The sequence below is a fragment of the Abramis brama genome (assembly GCF_963993115.1).
Source record: "Abramis brama genome assembly, chromosome: 8".
Classification (NCBI taxonomy): Eukaryota; Metazoa; Chordata; class Actinopteri; order Cypriniformes; family Leuciscidae; genus Abramis; species Abramis brama.
In genome coordinates this window covers 42,931,017-42,951,350 of record NC_139970.1, presented here as the reverse complement: position 1 = coordinate 42,951,350, position 20,334 = coordinate 42,931,017, and the positions used below count along the sequence as shown (strand labels likewise).

General features: G+C 36.1%; 1 protein-coding gene across 3 annotated transcripts; it reads left to right on the top strand.

Moving 5' to 3' along the window:
* The first annotated feature begins 12,571 nt into the window (after nucleotides 1-12,571).
* nms (neuromedin S) lies at nucleotides 12,572-20,296 on the top strand. 3 transcript variants are annotated; one of them, XR_014607455.1, is made up of 8 exons: nucleotides 12,572-12,774; nucleotides 13,544-13,596; nucleotides 14,789-14,842; nucleotides 14,928-14,954; nucleotides 15,035-15,088; nucleotides 18,178-18,328; nucleotides 18,396-18,440; nucleotides 20,052-20,296. XR_014607455.1 is itself a non-coding variant. In XM_084121834.1 (8 exons), exons 1-8 carry the CDS (start codon nucleotides 12,597-12,599, stop codon nucleotides 20,090-20,092), a joined length of 513 nt encoding a protein of 170 aa, XP_083977960.1. In that variant the 5' UTR covers nucleotides 12,572-12,596; the 3' UTR covers nucleotides 20,093-20,296. The 3 variants fall into 3 exon arrangements, 2 of the variants coding, with proteins under 2 accessions (XP_083977960.1, XP_083977959.1); XM_084121834.1 differs by having other exon boundaries at nucleotides 18,178-18,243; nucleotides 18,401-18,440; XM_084121833.1 differs by having other exon boundaries at nucleotides 18,178-18,243; nucleotides 18,398-18,440.
* The last annotated feature ends 38 nt before the right edge of the window (nucleotides 20,297-20,334 follow it).

The window sequence follows — 20,334 nt, the reverse complement described above, 5'->3', positions numbered from 1 at the left end:
CCTAATGTCGTTGGTTCACTGCAGTTTTGAGGAGAAAATACTCAGCAATGGTGTCGACTTATGAATTTACACATGGTTTGTCTTAAAGCATATTAAAAACACCACATAGACATATAAGCAACATTTAAAAGCTTTAAATTACTGCTAATGTTATAACCTTGACAAAATCATTAAAAAGATCTGTCTTAATTTGTGTCAGGAGTTATGAAAATGAAAAAAATGAGTCGATACCTTTAATATGAATTATGAGCGTCAGCAGCATCCACTGAGGAAAAACTCCTGTACGGTCATCATGAAAATGCTTGACAAAACAACATCCCTCTTGGTTTTTAGTTCAAAATTGTGCAGATTTTGAGAAATATTGATAGATTCTCATGTTTACGTCAGATTTCTATAGAGAGGAATAATATTTATTAGGCTACATTTTTTTACCCAAAATGTGCCGATGTAATCATTATGAGAGCTGGAAACTCTTATGGACTGTGTTTTCAATTCATACTGGCAGCCTGAGGGCGCTCTATGCACGTTTAGTCCACAAATGGCACTCGTGATGAACATGCATATCATGTGACATTCCAGGAAGTCCCTCACATAAAGCCAGAGATCTTAGTCGATTAATTATATGATAAGCTTTTTCCTCACAAAAGCGGTTTATTCAGAGTAGTGAAGACTCTTCTCCATTGACATTCATTAAAAAAAAAACGGCCTCTGGTCTCCTTTCCTGCGATATGACACAGTCGCAGTGTTAGCATTAGCTGTTACGTTTTTCTGGCCAAATGCTGCAGGCTTGTCTTCTATTGACTTGGATAAAGCTTCCAGAGATCACTATAACATGCGGATAGAGGCTTTTTGGAGGCAATAAACACGATTGCGACGATGTATAGTTATCTGTGTTCTTCATGCCATGTCGGGTATTTTTATAACAATAGTATATATTATAATGCAATGCTAATCGGCGTAGCTTTTATCAATTTGCTGAATATTATAAAAGAATATATTTTCTGTCTGATATTCTGATCTGAAACCACATCAGGGGCCGATTGCACCAGCTGTGCGTAAGTTATAACTTAGCCTAGTTTTGACGTAAATGGACACTAAGTTACGACTTACGCACTTCTAAATATTTTTGCGTTGCACCATTAAACTTAGTTGAAGCGTAACTCTACGTATAAACTAAATATTTACGGCAGCCTCCGATCAGGAGTAACGGATGGAATAAAATATCAGACAGACTGAACTGCATCAATAAGCTCTTCTTTTACCTGACAGACTTCAATTCTTTAGACATATATGATTATTTATGCTGACATTTACACTCGCTTACATTTTAAGAGAGAGAACATTATGTGAAAAGATTACTTTGTTAGCGGCTATCTTTAACACGAACCCGTCCTGTGTGCATCGGTCCATGTTGTGCATGTCAAATATCAGTCATAATCAATAAACCTAATTTTTTATGTTTTTTGTATCAATATTTATTTATTGATCCTTATTCATTTCATTTCAAATACAGTTTCTGAATGTTATTTACATATAAAAACACTTATGCTATTCATGATCAAGTATCGTATTTAATGGAAACTTATTTTTACCGTTAGTACAAGAATAGAATAAAGGATAAACTGAAATTCACGCCATCTCAACACAACATCTGCTCACGTATTTGAAGGCTGCTATTGGATCATCGAGGCTAAACGTCATATTATGCGACTACGCATTACTTTACGGAGAGCTTACGACCTACTAGCTACGTTCTGCCTTACGAACAAATGGTGCAATGGAATAAAGTTCAGAGTTAGTTACAAACTAGCTAGTAGTTACTAAGCCTCTAGTGTGGACTTTACGTTCCAATTTAAGAAAGAACTTACGAACGGCTGGTGCAACCCTACCCAGATTAGGTGATTTAAAACACTCGACTAACGTTAAAAAGTAGGTTTGGACATGGTTTTAATCTCATAAATTGTCGTGTATTGATGTTATGCTAAGCTAACATGCTAGCTAGCCCAAGATGCACCTGCCACCTAGCTGAGCAAATATGTTATTTTTATGAATAATTTTGAATAGTAAAGCTCACTGAAATGTTTCTTTTTTTCAAGAAGTGCATTTGATACAGTTTCAAAGAAGGTGAAGTGAGAAGTTTGATCAAAGAAATGAGGGATTAAAACTGTGAATAGAAAGAGGTGTGAATGTGTGCAGGAAAGACTTAAACTGAATGGGGAATTTTGCACCACAAAACAATAGACAATACACTGAATGTGGATGCTGAGAAAAAAGACAATAAACACCAGTTAGCATTTTAGAGTATTCATTAAATAAAATCACCTGGTCTTAAAAACATTTAATAAAATTCTGAGTTTTAGACTTATCATCTTCAGATTTTAAATACAGTATAACGTGGCTTTAGCTGCAGTGCATTTCTAGATTAAAACAATGCCAACTTCAATCAATTTTATTTTCAAAAGTGGCTGGCTAACAGGATAAATGGATTTGTAGGCTATGCTATGGATTATCTTAATTTATTTTATGTAGGTAACTTACTATTGTATCCTTATTTGGATTTACATCCTTTATTAAAGGGGTGGTATAATGCCCTTTTCATAAGATGCGAAGTTTTAGCTCAAAATACCCCACAGATATGTTTATATACAAAATCTCTTTCCATTTCAAACATTGAAATGGAGAGAGATTTCAAACATTGATCTACAACTCAATGATAATCAAAACAGCAAAAAAAACACAAAATAGGGTGCACTATGCCAATGCAATTAAAAGAGAATAGCTGTTCACATAGCTAGATACTGCACTAGCCCGATCAGTAGTAGCTGTTTTTGCTGGATTTACCTCATTGATAGGCTAAAACCTGCACATAAAATAGTCACACCAGCATGTCTGGTAGCCCAAACAGCTATAATCCATCAAAGACGAACAGCTGACATGAATTCATCAAATACAGTCTTAGACCAACTATCTAGCTAGCTAAGTTACTTCATTTCATGTGGTGTAAGTCTGTGGCGTTTAGTATACATCAACATCACTGATAGATATTAAAACTATGCATGACTTTCAAGAAACTCTTTAATCTCACCGGATTATTGTGATTTTGGTCGATGTAACCACCGCGATCTTCCGACATGGATCTCCGTGTTCGTTGCCGGTTCAAATGCCTTCTTCTACGCTCCTTCCCAGAATAAGTCTCTGATGTCCCCAGAGTGTGTATGTGAAGTTTTAGCTCAAAATACCCCACAGATATTTTTATATACAAAATCTCTCTCCATTTCACAATATCTGCAGAAATGGACACTTGTGCTGAAATTCTCAAAGAATCCACCAATGTTATGTGACCCCAAGTTGTCATTCCTTTACAGACTTGTCCATCTGGTAACACTATACCACTTTTCTCAAGTTCTTTCAGATCTTTAACCAAGCAACCCAGGACTAAATCCTGGCCAAAATGTTTGAAGTCTTTCTCTTTGCAAAGAAGAACTAATTGCATTTGATCAGTGTTTGACCTATTGTATGGTAAAAGGTCTGCCAGAGAAAGATACACAGCAAGTACTTTGTGCTTTTTTTCCCCTGACCCAAGTGGGTTTACCATCTTGATATAAGATCAAGCCTAACGACCCATCTTTTTTAAGTGTGTTGTTACATTCTCCCCATCCCACACATCCTGAAAAACATTGTCAGTTTCTGTATGGGCAATTGGGCATGAACTTGTACTGCTCAAATACAGACTGACTCTGAAAAAGAGCATTGAGTGTTTGGTCTATTGGGACATAATGGGCAAAGCTGTCCTTGCCGGCTTCATTTTGTCCCAGGCATATTGGAACAGGTTCGACATAATTAAATTGACTCTTAAAAACTGTTTTTCTCCGTAGATCTGTTTTTAATGTGTGTGTATTGTGAGTTCGGAAAAGATCTTCTGCTCTCAGATCATCAATTAGAGCCCTAATTGAATCATCTAAAATCCCCATCTGATGTAACTTCTCATCCAATTTAGAAAATAACTGAGACTGGCTGAGATCATGTATTGACTGCATACCACACATAAAAAAGTGAATCTTCAATATTTTCTGGCCAATACTATCCTTATGATGTCTGTAAATATGTCCCTTCAGACCAGCACATTTTTTAAATGTCCTTTGGCAATTAGGCATACAGCACTGCCGTACTAAATTGGGTATGTTGTTGTGAATTTTTATGTGCCTCATGTAGGCCACAGAGGTGGCTGACTGTTGTCCACAAATTTGGCAAGAAAACATTATGCAAGCCAATTACTTATTGATAGATTAGCAGTAAATTGCTAGATTAAAGCAAGTAAGAAACCATTCCACCTGGTTCTGAGATATAAATCCTGGGATATCATCTTGAATAGCAGTGTGATCAGGGATGGTACCCTGCATCTGCAATAAAAAAAAAAACAATAAAAAAAAACAAATGTAAACATTGATCTACAACTCAATGATAATCAAAACAGCAAAAAAAAAAAAAAAACACAAAATAGGGTGCACTATGCCAATGCAATTAAAAGAGAATAGCTGTTCACATAGCTAGATACTGCACTAGCCCGATCAGTAGTTGCTGTTTTTGCTGGATGTACCTCATTGATAGGCTAAAACCTGCACATAAAATAGTCACACCAGCATGTCTGGTAGCCCAAACATCTATAATCCATCAAAGACGAACAGCTGACATGAATTCATCAAATACAGTCTTAGACCAACTATAGCAGCTAGCTAGCTAAGTTACTTCATTTCATGTGGTGTAAGTCCGTGGCGTTTAGTATACATCAACATCACTGATAGATATTAAAACTATGCATGACTTTCAAGAAACTCTTTAATCTCACCGGATTATTGTGATTTTGGGTTAGGGTTAGGGTTAGGGTTAGATTCCGACATGGATCTCCGTGTTCGTTGCAGGTTCAAATGCCTTCTACGCTCCTTTCCAGAATGCAAAAAATACTGTATGAACATGTTATTTCAGATAGTAAAGTGGCGCCTGCCAGCGTGCTGCGTGTCATACGGATATTTACACCGTGTTCAGAAAGAACAGGGGAGACACACACACACATTGGGAGCGCAGTTCCTCAACTAAATGTATAGGCCGTCTCGCGTAAAATCCGGAGTGTAGGGTATTAATAGGGTAATGAAAGGCTATTACACCCACGTTAACAAACACATTTGCGCATGCACAGAAAACACCGCAAACTTTCTTATTTCTGTCTATGGAATAGGCTATGCAAGATTATTCTTGATAACATTTGCAGTAGAGAAATTTTGCGGTTAAATAACAAAAATGAGGTGTTATTTAACAATGAGGTGTTAAATAACAAAAATGAGGTGTTATTTAACATATATTTCATAAAATTTACAGTAAGGCGCAGTTATTAAAAATAACAGGTTAATCATGTTGAAATTTGGGTGTAAATTAACAGAAACATTTAACAGTGTAGCATGTTAAAATGGTCATTTTTTGAGGGTGAGCAAAAACACACCGCTTTGTGTCTGTCCCTTTAAATGCAAATGAGTTGCTGCTCCCGGCATAGGGGGCGGAGCTACAACAGCTTGCACTCACACAGACATGCACTGAAAATTTTAAAAAACTTTTAGCCTTTTATGTTCAAACCGGAGTCAGACAATGATGGAGAGACTCGAGAAGAAGTGACAACATGTAGAAGCAACAGGACATTTCTGAATGGTTAGTTGATGAGTTTATGTAGCTGATGTGTAGTTATCTTCTAGTCAATGATTAGCATATTCTGTCATGATAGTCTATAAATCACGTTCCAGGGGGCGGGGTTTATGTAAATGTAAGGGTTGGTGATGTCACTAACCCGGGAGGAATGTGGTGTAGTCTCTACCAGCCGTTTGTTGTAGTCCTTAAAAAGCGATTTCTTTAAAAGCAAATATCTCCCTTTGCTTTGAACTTTGAGCGTCGTAACTTTGCAGATGTTGTTTATGCTCAAACAGCAACATTACACACTAACTAAAGTTAGAAAAGTGAAATCATAATCAACCACCCCTTTAAATACCTTGAGAACCTACTGAGTTGTTTTGTATTTTTGGAATTCAATAAGCAAACAACCACAATAAATCCTTCATACCAAAGCGACTGATCATAACCTGCAAAACAGGACCGAGGAAAACAAGCAGACATGATTTCCTCATCACTACAAACCTGAGTGTGCATTAACAGGACCTACAAAGTCAATCTGAATGTTGTCTGAGAGTTAAAAACAAATGTCTGAAGTTTATATATAATACACCTTATAGAGGCAGTGAAGTAAATGAGTTAATGTTTCATATTGTTATAAAACACAAATAAATCATTTGCTTTTTGCATACCTGTCAGGATTACAAGTGATGAAATGCAAAGCTTGAACTCACTGTAAGTCACTCTGGATAAAATGAACAAATACAAAATCCTGAGCAGACGCACAATTGGTTGCAATTCCTGCCTTCTGTTATATTGCAGGTCTCCACTATATCTAATTTCTCTCCATGCATGTTTGTATTTATACTAAAAGAAATTGAAACCCCTCAACTACACGTTTATGTGATTTCCAGTTTTGACGGCACAATGATTTAGATTATAGTCAAATATAACATAACGTTTATGGGAGGGCAAAAGAGCCCGATTGCTGCAACTTCCATTTTTATTACTGATATTTTGCATAATTTTCACAGGAAGTGACGATTTTGTTCTCTCGAGCACATGAGATGGAAACACTGCTTCATTTGCACACGTTAAATAGTGCAACTTTTGATGGAGACACAGCTAACATAACTCAAAAAGGGGATCGGTCTATCATATCAAGTGAAACTATCAGTCTCTTCCCAATCTATTTATCAAACCAAGAAAGTCAATGCTTAACATGTGTTCTCTCTGGACACGTGTGCCTATGGCAAGCCGTTTTAGCTTAAATTGTTCCCAGCGTTACTCGTCGTAATTGCATTTTTACTAGTAACAATTCCAATTAGAGAGCTCTACAAATTAATTTTGACTAGTCATATGTCTCCATTGACTTCCATTCATTTTTAATTACGGAGCTCTACGATTGAATTGTTACTAGTAAGAATGCAATTGCAGAGCTCTTTAATTCAATTGCAGAGCTCTGCAATTATACATATCTTTAATTCGTTTTTTAATTGTAAAAATTCCATTAGAGAGCTCTCTAATTGTAATTGCTACTAGAAAGAATTGAATTGTAGAGTTCTCTAATTGAACTCTTACTAGTAAAAATGCAATTACGACGAGTAACGCTGGGTACAATTTAAGCTAAAACGGCTTGCCATAGGTGCCTGTCTGATTAAGACCACAGTGATTCAGAAGTCTCACCTCCATGTGTCCAGTCTGACATCTGATTGGCTCATTATGGTGGTCTGTCATCACCTGTCGTCCAGCAGAACAACCTGACATCGTTAAACCTGAGACCCGAGACTCTCACACCTCGTTTGATTGTTCTTACACATTTCTCCTGACAGCCGGTAACAATGCAGGAAACTTTTCTTTTCAGTCTGTCACATTGCAATTCACACAGATTGGCTTCCAGTAAATTAAGGTTTGATCGCTCTCTTGGCATTACAAACTACATCATGCACATTCTAGCTGGAGAATAACAATTAGGCCTACTTCGACTATAAAAGCGCTTACGAACTTCACCGGTCCCTGTTCTTTCTTCACGCCATCTGTGGCCTGGACCGCATCAGCTCCTCTGACTATAATATGCTCCACTAACCCTGTTATTTTCAATCAATAAGATGACATGAAGAGTATCAAACTGTTTCCAGCCGGACGAGTATCTATCTGCAATAAAAACACACACACTAAAGGAGTCAATCTGCCTGCGCTTTGATAGGCCAGGTGGGAGCACATGACATTTTGTGACTAACCCGTTTTGTAGTTATGGCTGCATGATGTGTTTATTCATTCCAGCAGAAATGAGAAGAGGTCGTCTCTTAAAAGCCCTTCAGATGCTCATTCATGAGTGAGTGTGTGTGTGTGTGAGCAAAAGTTACGGTAAAAAACGGTTGCCAGAACTTTACCAGAGAACTTTAAATGCTGGGTTGTTTTAACCCAATTTCGGGTCAAATATGGACAAACTGGACAAAAAATTTCACCCAACGGCTGGGTTAGTCCATATTTGACCCAAAGTTGGGTTGAAACAACCCAGCAGTTTTTAGAGTGTAAAAAATACAGTACAATCTTCACTCAAAAAATAAATTTTGCCTCTTGTTAAAATGAATTAATTAAAATAAGCAAAAGTAACACAATTGTTTAATATTTTGTCACAACTTAATTTAATTGTGTTCAATCAACCTAATATATTTAAAACTGAAGTTTACTTACTTAATTTGTGTGAAAACTAAATGAATCATTTTTGTTGACAACTAACTGGGCAGTGGGTCTGTAGTTCCCAGCATGCTTTGCAAGGGACTGCATTAGGAGGGTACATTTAGGGATTAAAGTGTTATTTTATGTGTTTTTCTGCAAATGGAAAGATGTTGTTATAGTTAATGTTAGTGTTTAATATTCAGTTATGTTAGAAACTTGGACTTTCTGTAATGTTTTTGAATTTTGTGGTTACCATTATGCAGAAGAGTGGCGACTGTGTTTAGTTTAGGGCTGTGGGCACTCAGTGTATACACTATACATGCATTAAATCTCACTCGCAGACCTGCATAAGTAATATTCAATATTACTCTGTGAAAGGTGGTTTTAATTAAGTTAAACACTAGTAGCTTCTATCATTGGAAATAACTGTAGAGTCAAATTAGCTAAAATTATAATGTTGGTGATTAAATGGTGTTTTAATTAAATGTAGTCAACCTGACAAAACTTTTTCTAGCAGCAATGACTAAATGAATTTAAGTTCATACAACAAGATTACAACAAATCATTTCAAACAAATTAGATTTTGTTGGAAAAATGTAATTCATTTTCGTGGAAAAGTTTTCCTTAATTTAATCAAGTTCGTTTTTTTGAGTGTTGAAAATAAAGGTTCTAGGGGGGTTTACACCGATGCCTATAGAAGAACCATGATTTGGTTCCCCAAAGAACCTTTTAGTGATCAGTTCTTAAAATAACCATTTTTAGAACATATTAACGTTCTAAAAAACCTTTAGTGTTTCCATTGATTCTTCACGGAACCATTGATCCCAATAAAGAACTGTTATTTTTTTAAAAAAGTAACAATATTTCAGGTTTTATGGACTGCACTTACATTTACAGTTTAACATCTTAAAAACACAAGTGATAAAGAGAAAGATATAAATAAAAGTTCATCACAAGCAGACGGTGCCATACACACCATCATAGTTACACACATCACACTTGTTAGTTGTTTTGTGATACATTAGGGCTTTATGTTTCATCTTATGTTAAATGGATGTTTATTGCATTATTTTAGTGTGATGTGTGTCACCATGTTGGTGTTTTGTGTTTGTGTTAGGAATAATGCAATAAACAACTTAAGATGCAACATATCATGTATAACAAAAAAAGAAACCCATCAACTGTGAGAATTCTGGGAATATCAATATGGTTTTCCCACTGTAAATTATAAGATGATTTAGGACATGTTTTGTTTTACATATTTTACTGTAAAATTACATTAAATGTACCATTAGATTACTTTTTTCACCATAAGTCAACTTACCATTAACTAATTAACAGGTTTTATAGCAGAATTTTGTACCATAAAATTCCGATAATTTTAATAGTGAAGATACTCATATTCAAACCGTATCCTGACCTTTTCTCACTGAGATTTTGTTTTCATTTTTCCTTGTTTGGAGCAATATACCTCACACCAACACAATACATTTCAATCTGCAAAAAGATGGAAAAACTAAAAGAACATATTGTGCCCACCATCGATCCAGCCCACTACAGCTTGGTTATTATTGTACAAGTTATTAACTATATAAATCTCTCTCACCACCTTGAAAGCAAATGACCGTCGCACTCTCGGATGGAAGAGGTGTTCAAGTCGGTGTCCGGACGTCTTGTAATCCAATTAGACTTCAACTAATAAAACCCAATTATGAGTACACCCACAATCCTCTGCTTCCATGATGTCAGGAGTTGAGGGATAGACTGAGTGAGTAGGAGGTGAGCAAACTAACGCGGGGCAAGTTGTCACACTTGTTTTAAATACTTCCAGCATGACGAAACTTATTGTATTTACTATATAGAGACAAAATTGCGCCAAAATTCCGAAATCTTTCATATCATCTCTGTCTTTTGTGTTTATTTAAAATTAGACAAATCTGATATTATTTTAATCTTCAATCTGTTATTTAACAGTTGAGATCGTTCTTTAATGCTGATCTAACCAGCAGAAACACTCGCCGGGGTTAAACCCTCGTTGCACAGGAGGGGCATGTTGTCACACTGCGTTACAATGAGCTGCTATTAGATCTATGATATTATATTCTATACTTTTATGAATTCTAATGAGAAAAAGGTGAATACAGACGGAGAGTCCATGTTCAGAAATTATTAATTATTACTATGTGTGTTTGCTGTATAGCTGTTTTCCGGTGTGTCCATTGTAAAACTAAAAAAATAGCATATTTTAATTATTTTTAAAAAGCCATTATTTTATATTAAAAAGTTAACAATTGTATTTGATTAGATCAGATAGCATTTTAATCTGTCATATCTGTTCATGTTACAATGAACCACACATATGGGGCATGTTGTCACAGTTCACTTCCATTCTTTCGTGGTAAATCAAGAAAAAAGTAGGCCTATACACCGTAACAAACCACATAATTGTACTAGACATTTTTTTTCTGAGGGAAAAAATAAAACCTTAAGTAGGTTTACACAGACTGAGAAAGTCTAAAAGCGTTAGGTTGTGCCCGAAAAGCCCTGAGTAAGTGGAAAAGGTCACGTGGTCTCGCCTCTGCTCAGCTTAGCGTGTAAATCAGCGTAACGTGTCGTTATAGCGCCTCGATCCACTGTGTAATTCGTTATTAATGCATCAAAGACGAAACACTGGAAACACGATCAGCAGAACCAGTGGCGTCACCGTTTATGGAAAAACAGCTCCATCCAATCTGGAATAAATGAACATGTTATTCTAATCTTCACTGATCAAAACATCCACTGCAGCGATTGTTTAAATCTAAAACAGGTGCATGTGTTATTTTTCTTTCAGTCTGGAGAGGCTGAATTAATAAGATCCTCTGTATTGGTTATATATAGTCTCTCAGCTATTTCCTTTTTTATCAGTGCAGGACTACAATTTAGCAGATGAGTAAACATATAAATAACAGAAGTGCTGATTCTGAATGTGTGACCTCCTGAAAAAGTTCATGTAAATATAGGATTGTTTTCTTGAAAACAACAGAGTTTTCAAGGCTTGACAGCGCAGAATAAAGCAATATATATCACCATACTTCCCCAGGTGATTGATAACATTGAGAATAGCAAACATTACTACAAGTTTATGTTATGTTTAAATATGCAACTGAGGAAGAGGAACAATAATCAAAGAACAAAAGAAAAAGAGAAAATCACTCTCTGCTCTTGACTGAATCACTTTTGTAGCTTTAATGTAAGGAATAATCTATATATTTCATTTATGCTGTAAAGAAGTGTTTGATAACTTTATTAAATGTCTGTATATTTCCTACCTGAATATCTTAAAGTCCCCCTGTGGTGAAAATCAAGTTTTTAATATGTTTTATATGTCTATGTGTTTATAAACCATGTGTAAATTCATAAGTCGACACCATTGCTGAGTATTTCTGTATTTTCTGAGTATTTTGCAGTGAACCAAAGACAGTCTCAAAAACACGCTTTGAAATCGCTGGTGTTTCTGACGTCACAAACTACCTTGTAACCAATCAGATCAACGTGTGATCGTCAACCAGTGGATCTCTGAGCTGAGTGAGTGAGTGGAGGCGGGGCTAATTTGCATATTCATAGAACCGCGCATACTAAATGAGGCAAGGGTGTCGAGTTACATTCAAGATATTTTAAGGCATGAAGATTTTTTTTTTCCAAGGAAAAAACTTTAAACATGTAATTTTGGTGATCAAAGATGAGTTTTAAGGGATACAATTATTGAGTAGGCTACAGGAGAACTTTAAAGTACTGTTTTCAAGGTTACATGGGTCAAAAACAACGAAAACAACTTTTTGTCCATTTTGACATATATTGAAGGGCACAGATAAATGTGACTTATAGCTTTCAATTTTACTGTAAATCTGATTTTGGCTATAATTGAGAAAAATCTATTCATAGAGACATCTCACCATGTTTTTAGGAGTAAAAATGTTCTATAAATCGGGTGAATGATATAGCCTATATGAACAAACCTTCAGAATAGGAATAAAACTGTAAAGTTTGGTGATGGCGAATGTAAAGCTGACTCAAACTCACCGCCTAACACTAATGCTAATTAAGAGGGTGGAAGGTAAGCCCACATAATTGAATGTGGTGTCCCTGTGACGCGTGACTCTCGATCCGTGATTATTTCCACAGTGTGTGTGTGCGTGTGTGTGTGACGCGCCCAGGTCGAGAGCGCGCTCTGGTAATGGTGCGCGCGGGGACTCGATCTCGGTGTTGATTGGTCGCCTGCTATGAGAGACTTTACACCCTTTATCAGCATCAGCGTGACTTCAGTTCTCCAGAACCAGAACATCATTCAGAAACTCAGCCCAACTCACACGGATATTATGGGGAGGAGCGCGTGCTATCGGCACTTCTCGGTGTTCTGCTGTTTAGTGTGGTTTATCAGCAGCTTTTACTCAGCTGTTGGTGAGTAACTTCAGCACTTGCATTTCAGTTGACAATGACATTAGATTTCTACATATTTTGCTTATCGACAGATGACAGGACGCATTTCTCTTATTTTATAAAGTTAATTATCAGCTTTACGCGGTGTTTGAATTTCTAATGTAATTTGTTCAGGATTCCTGTTGATCATTTGGAATAAATCCTAAAGGAATCAAATAAGATGGATACAATTAAATTCATATTTGATTCTCTATAGAAAGTGCATTGAGTTTTTTTTGTTTTATCATCATCAATCTTGTATGTTAAACATGGAATAATATTCCATTAGTTAGCGTTAGTTAATGCATGAACTAATATTAATGAGCAATAGGTTTATTACAGTATCTATGAATGTTTATTAAGTTGATAAACATAAAACTGTTCATTGTTAGTTCATGTTCAGCTCAGACACATTCAATAATATTAACAGATACAATTTCTGATTTAAAAAATGTAACTGAGATGTAACTTTAGTGTAAGTAATAAATGCTGTGGAAGTATTGTTATTAGTTTATGGTAACTAATGTAATTAACTCATGTTTTTATATTGTAATGTGTTACCAAAAACATGTAGATTTTTTTTTTTTTTTTTGCATTGCATTGCATTTTGTTGAAATCCTGTTATAATAATTCCTATAATATTCATTTAAGGTTGTTTCCCAACGATGATAATAATCCATCAGGATTTTAGAGTGGGATATCTCTGTCTGTTAATTAATAACACAGATTGTGTTTGTATGTGTGATTGCAGAAGGCTATCCTAGACCACTGACAGATTGTGATGATTATGGAGATTATATACAGGTATGAATGAATTATTTTATTTTTGGCTTAAGTATTGTCTAATAATTCTAATTATCTATCTATCTATCTATCTATCTATCTATCTATCTATCTATCTATCTATCTATCTATCTATCTATCTATCCATCCATCCATCCATCCATCCATCCATCCATCCATCCATCCATCCATCCAAATGTACAAGTTAATTTTAAAGGTGCATTATGTAATATTTAGGTGGACCTGATGACAGAAATGCAATATCATATGCATAACTATGTTTTCAGTGGTGTATAAAGACCTTACATAATGAACCGTTTATTACCTTAGAATGAGCCATTTCTATATTTTTTATATTTTATTTTTTTATTTAGAATTCAATATACAAACATTCAGTCATCACTGTCCATAAACAAAAATTATACATCAAATAATTCACATAACATAAAATGAACAACAAGTATGAAATTAATAAATAAAATAAAAACAAACAAAAAAACAGACTTACAAACTTAATTTAACATTAAACTTAACTTTATTTATTTATTTTTATTTTTTTTATTGAAAAGTTTTGAGTATATATCAGTTATTAACATAGCTTTCTTATTTTTTTTATATATTTTTTTACCAATTTAAAAGACTCAAAATATAATTATGTCCGTTTCAATTTGGAATGATTTAAAACATGGTCTTGATTTGGAAAATTTAGCTTGAATATGAATATGGAACTTACCTAATAAAATAATGAGGCATTTCTCTCTACACACACCGCGGGTCTCCTTACATCGACGTGTTTCTACAGTAATAATAAAAGTACCAGATAATCAGACCTTGATTAGCTGGTTCAGGTGTGTTTAATTGGGGTTGGAGCTAAACTCTGCAGGACAGTGGCCCTCCAGGACTGAGTTTGGACACCCCTGCCCTAAACGGACAAACGCGTTTCGTCACTATGTTGTTCTTCGTGCAAAGAAGCGAGCTAAAGTCAGTGAATAAAACACTGACACAATGATGAACAAGTAACAATAATATTCGCAATAATGTTTGCAAAGTAAACCTAATTCCTTAATTTATCTTTGTAAAGAAACCTCATTGCTTAACTGGCTACTCTCTGCTGTTGGGTGCAATTCGCAACCTCTCCACTAGATGCCGCTAAAACGCACGCACTGCACCTTTAAGTCATAGCTAATCATACTGAATATATCTGTGTTTTTAGGCCTCGGCTTTACTAAGTTCTCTGTGTGGTGTGGAGTGGAGGAACCAGGACCAGGTGAGTGTGTGAGTGTGAGTGAGTTCATCATCATGACCTTTGACCCTGTGACCCTGTGTCTGAACTCTCTCATATGTTTCTACAGGAGCAGATTCAGAATGTTTTTAAGAGGGTGAGTTCATATATAAAGCAGCTTCTGCTCTCCGTCCTGTTTCTGACTGATGTTCTGTTCGTTTTTCTTCTGCTCTTCAGTTCCTGTTTCATTATTCCAAAGCACAGAACTCAGTCGGCGAAGTAGAGAGAGAGGTATCAACATCTCACGTTACTGTACTCAAACATTCTCTCTATATAATGCATATTCCCTGATAACATAAAGTAGTGGCCAAAAGTGATGTCCAGCCTAGGAAAATTGACCATTTATTGAAATATTATAAAGATTTTGTAAGCATATTGCGTAGTTGTGCTTGGAGTCGATTGTTTTATTAGTCATAATGACGCAATGAAACATTTACAAATTCATTTTTATCCAGACTGTCATAGAAAGAAATTATGAACACATGCAAAAACATGAGAGAACCAACTAAATATGAATATCTGATTATGTTATGGTCATTATGTTTGCATTATCCTGTCAGCTTTTTGCATAGTAAAATAAAACCTGTAACTGTAGATTGTCAAAAAAAAATAATTTATTATAAGTTTAGTGTTTTGTTCTTCCCTCATATTTAAAATATTTATCACTGTAAAAAGTGATCAGTTGACTTAACTTAAAAAAACTGAGGAAACCCATTGCCTTAAAATTATTAAGTAAATAAACGTCATGCTTAATCGAAAAAATTAAGTTATGTGGAATTATCAAGTTCACATAACTTAATTTTTTTCAATTAAGCATGACGTTTATTTACTTAATAATTGTAAGGCAATGGGTTAACAAAAAAAAAATTAAGTGAACTGAACACTTTTTACAGTGTATTAAACTTTAAAGGGTTAGTTCACCCAAAAATGAAAATTCTGTCAGTAATTACTCTCCCTCATGTTGTTCCAACCCCGTAAGACTTTCCTTCATCTTCGGAACAAGATATTTCTGATGAAATCTGAGAGCTGGCTCACTCCTCCATAGGCTTCTCTGTTATTGAAACTTGCCGGCCCAGAAAAGTTAGTAAAGACATCGTTAAAATAGTCCAAGTGACTACAGACTACAGACTCAACCTTAAAGGGATACTCCACTTTTTTTGGAAATAGGCTCATTTTACAACTCCCCCAGAGTTAAACAGTTGAGTTTTACCGTTTTCGAATCCATTCAGCCGAACTCCAGGTCTGGCGGTACCACTTTTAGCATAGCTTAGCATAGATCATTGAATCGGACAGGACCATTAGCATCTCTCTCAAAAAAAATGACCAAAGAGTTTCGATATTTTTCCTATTTAAAACTTGACTCTTCTGTAGTTACATCATGTACTAAGACCGACGGAAAATGTAAAGTTGCAATTTTCTAGGCTGATATGTACGGTGGCCGAGAGAGCTCAACGCGCTGCAACTGAAGAAAACACATGCAAATAGAAAAAACACCTGCAAATTAAGAAAACATCTTCATCAGTTTCACAACACATGTGTGCTCCAAATACTCACAACACAACCAAATACAGAAACGCGCTGCAAATAGAACAGAACACAACGGAAATGTTTCCGGGGAACCCAATAAGTGACGGACCCGGCTAGGACGTGCTTCAGCTGTCTACTTTTATTATTATTTAATTTTTTTGCAAAACATACAGAGATGACACGTTTATGACATACAACTTTGTATACAATATACAAAATGTATTTACAATATGTTCAATGTCATAAGAATACTAAAAAGAACAATGAGCTGAAGACTAAAATAAATAAATAAATAAATAAATAAAGAGGGAGAAAAAGAACATGAGGGAAAGACATTAATCTATACATCAGTTACATTGTACACATTTTGTCATGTTATGTTAAAATAAGTTTCATAAGAAATGTTAGAATGCAGCTAGGGTCCAAATATGAGACGGCAAGTTTTAAAGTTGAGACACTCACACACAGATATAACGCATATTTTAAAAACTTTGTTGTATAAAATGTATATTTATTTGCAACAGTTATGTTAACAGCAATAATACTATATTTCTGGTAAGAACAGCTATTCAGCTGATGGACACGCGCTGCGTTGTCATGGGAACATCCCAGGTGAAAATAATGAGGAAATTACGTTGTCTTTCGTTGCTTAGACATTCTCTGGTTGCTCCCTTCATCAACATGGCACACAAGTGCCCCGCTCCCTCCAAAGTGCCCAATTCAAGGGCTCTGCCGTCTGCCCTTTTAAGAGAGTAGGGCATAGGTAAAGCTCACGAGCAATAAGCACGTCCCAGCCGTCCGTCCGTCACTTATTGGGTTCCCCGGAAACATTTCCGTTGTGTTCTGTTCTATTTGCAGCGCGTTTCTGTATTTGTTTGTGTTGTGAACTTTTGCAGCGCGTTTCTGTATTTGTTTGTGTTGTGAGTATTTGGAGCACACATGTGTTGTGAAACTGATGAAGATGTTTTCTTAATTTGCGGGTGTTTTTTCTATTTGCATGTGTTTTCTTCATTTGCAGCGCGTTGAGCTCTCTCGGCCACCGTAGATATGGCTAGGAACTATACTCTCATTCCTGCGTAATAATCAAGAAACTTTGCTGCAGTACCATGAGTCCAGCAGGCGTAAAGATATGACGCAGCGCCTCATATCTCTGGGGGAGTTGTAAAATGAGCCTATTTCCAAAAAAAGTGGAGTATCCCTTTAAGTTTATCAAGCGACGAGAATACTTTTTGTGCGCAAAAAACAACAAAAATAACGACTTTATTCAACTCTTCATTTTCTTCTGTGTTTCTCTGAGTGAGTTCACGTCAGAACGGAGGCTCACTATTGGCCGACGCTGGTCATGTGTGTGATGCGTGTGACGTACAACCTGCGCTGTTACACTACGTGAACTCACTCTGAGAAACACACAGAAGAACATGAAGAGTTGAATAAACAAAGTCGTTGTTTTTTGCACAAAAAGTATTCTCGTCGCTTGATAAACTTAAGGTTGAGCCACTGTAGTCACTTGGACTATTTTAACGATGTTTTTACTAACTTTTCTGGGCCGGCAAGTTTCGATAACAGAGAAGCCCATGGAGGAGTGAGCCAGCTCTCAGATTTCATCAGAAATATCTTAATTTGTGTCTGAAGATGAACGAAAGTCTTACGGGGTTGGAACAACATGAGGGCGAGTAATTACTGACAGAATTTTCATTTTTGGGTGAACTATCCCTTTAATAGAAATTGTAGGGTAATTAAAATCACTTTTGGCCGGTACTGTATATATGAATATGTTTTCTCCTCGTCCTCAGTCTCACTCGGTTCACCCGCTGATGCGTCTCTCGCCGAAGCTCTCTCTGCGCCGGAAGAAGCAGCAGGTGCGAGGCCGTGCTCGTCTCTGATCTGATGTTGTTCTGCAGACGCTCGGTTAAAGGCGTTAGGCTGGAGATCAACCGTGGCATTGTGATTATAAATGTGATTGCTTTAATTTCCCGTGTCTTTTTTTGAGTAACGCGTGTCTTTCTCCTAGAGAAGCTGAAGAACGTCTGTGGCACTTCTGGAAGAAACACGCGAGGTGCGTGAAAACAAAAGCATCGCGTGAATCAGACGCACAATTCAGGGTTCTTGCTTTTTCTTTTTTCTTTTTCTTTTTTGACCGGTTAAATTGCATAACTTTTATCATTACAGAATAAGAAGTTTTAAGGATCATTCAAATTGTTTGTCTTTTTAACAATCGCTGGGAACATTTATCAATACTTTGGTATTGGTTCAGAACTCTTTGTCTTTGAACACAGCAGTTCAAAATGCACTAAAACTACCAAAAAACTTAATTCATGGCTCAAAGTAACTCATTCTTCCAAAACACAAGCAAATGATTATACACTTTATTATAATCATTCTACTAACTATAAGCAACTACATGTCAAATAGCAGTCATTAGAGTATTAGTAGACTGTCTGCTTACAGTACAATAATTTTATCCCTTAAAACTCATCTTTGATCACCAAAATTACATATATAAACGTTTTCCTTCTTGCCTTGAATGTAACTCGACACCCTTGCCTCATTTAGTATGCGCGGTTCTATGAATATGCAAATGAGCCCCGCCTCCACTCACTCACTCAGCTCAGAGATCCACTCGTTGACGATCACACGTTGATCTGATTGGTTACAACTTACAAGATAGTTTTTAAAATCCAGCTGTTAATGTTGTTTATGTGTCTGTGTGGTGTTTTTAATATGCTTTAAGACAAACCATGTGTAAATTCATAAGTCGACGCCATTGCTGAGTATTTTCTCCTTAAAACTGCAGTGAACCAAAGACAGTCTCAAAAACACGCTTTGAAATCGCTGGTGTTTCTGACGTCACAAACAACCTTGTAACCAATCAGATCAACATGTGATCGTCAACCAGTGGATCTCTGAGCTGAGTGAGTGAGTGGAGGCGGGGCTCATTTGCATATTCATAGAACCGTGCATACTAAATGAGGCAAGGGTGTCGAGTTACATTCAAGACATTTTAAGGCATGAAGACATTAATTTTCAAGGAAAAAACATTTACATATGTAATTTTCGTGATCAAAGATGAGTTTTAAGGGATACAATAGACTACAGGGGGACTTTAAGTTTAAGAGTTTTGAAAAGAGTATGTAAACGTGCAATTTGGCTTCTTGTTTTTTTGTGGTTTTTATGTCAAAGTAATCTGAAAGATGTCATCATGTGCACATGCAGTGATAAATTACCCACAGTTTCTCTCACATGGACTGATGTTGAAATCACTGTGTGAAGAGTTTTGAAACCGTGACCCAAGTATTGAGAAAGTCGTTTCAGTGATTTAGTAAAAACTGTAGGTTTGCATGTAAACGAGTTTTTGTGGCGTTTGAATTAGAAAAGAATTCATGTAAATTGAATAAATTTAGTGCCAAAACAACGATGAATGATCCCCAGTTCAGCTCACAGAGAAAAAGTGACTCAAGTATTGAGAAATGTGTCCTGGCGATTGCAAAACAGAGAGCAAAGCATGAGAAGAAAAACACATCATTGTTGAGGTTTTTGCTGTCATTTATGGGCCAATAGAGTGCAGATTGGAAATGATACACAATAGTGAGCATGAGCGACTGTTTAAAGATTTGATTCATTTCCATGTAAATTGGTGGATTTAACCCCGTGTTTCTCCTCTCTACAGACGTCCTCTGTTCTTATCTGGGATTCTCTCTGACACCGTAATGCCTATAGTGTGTTAAAGCTGCATTATTGTTGCTGTCAAGCTTCAAAACCCCACCAGATTTCATTAAAACCTCTTTTAATAAATGTAACCTCATGCTTGCTGACGGTTTACGTATTATTGCTAAAACACTAAGCAGAGATGAAGCTTTTCAGTGTGCGGGTGCAAATCAGAAAGCCTGGGTAATGGTGAAATGCAAACAGGAAATTGATGGGAAATAGCCTGAAATTGTTCATGACATATC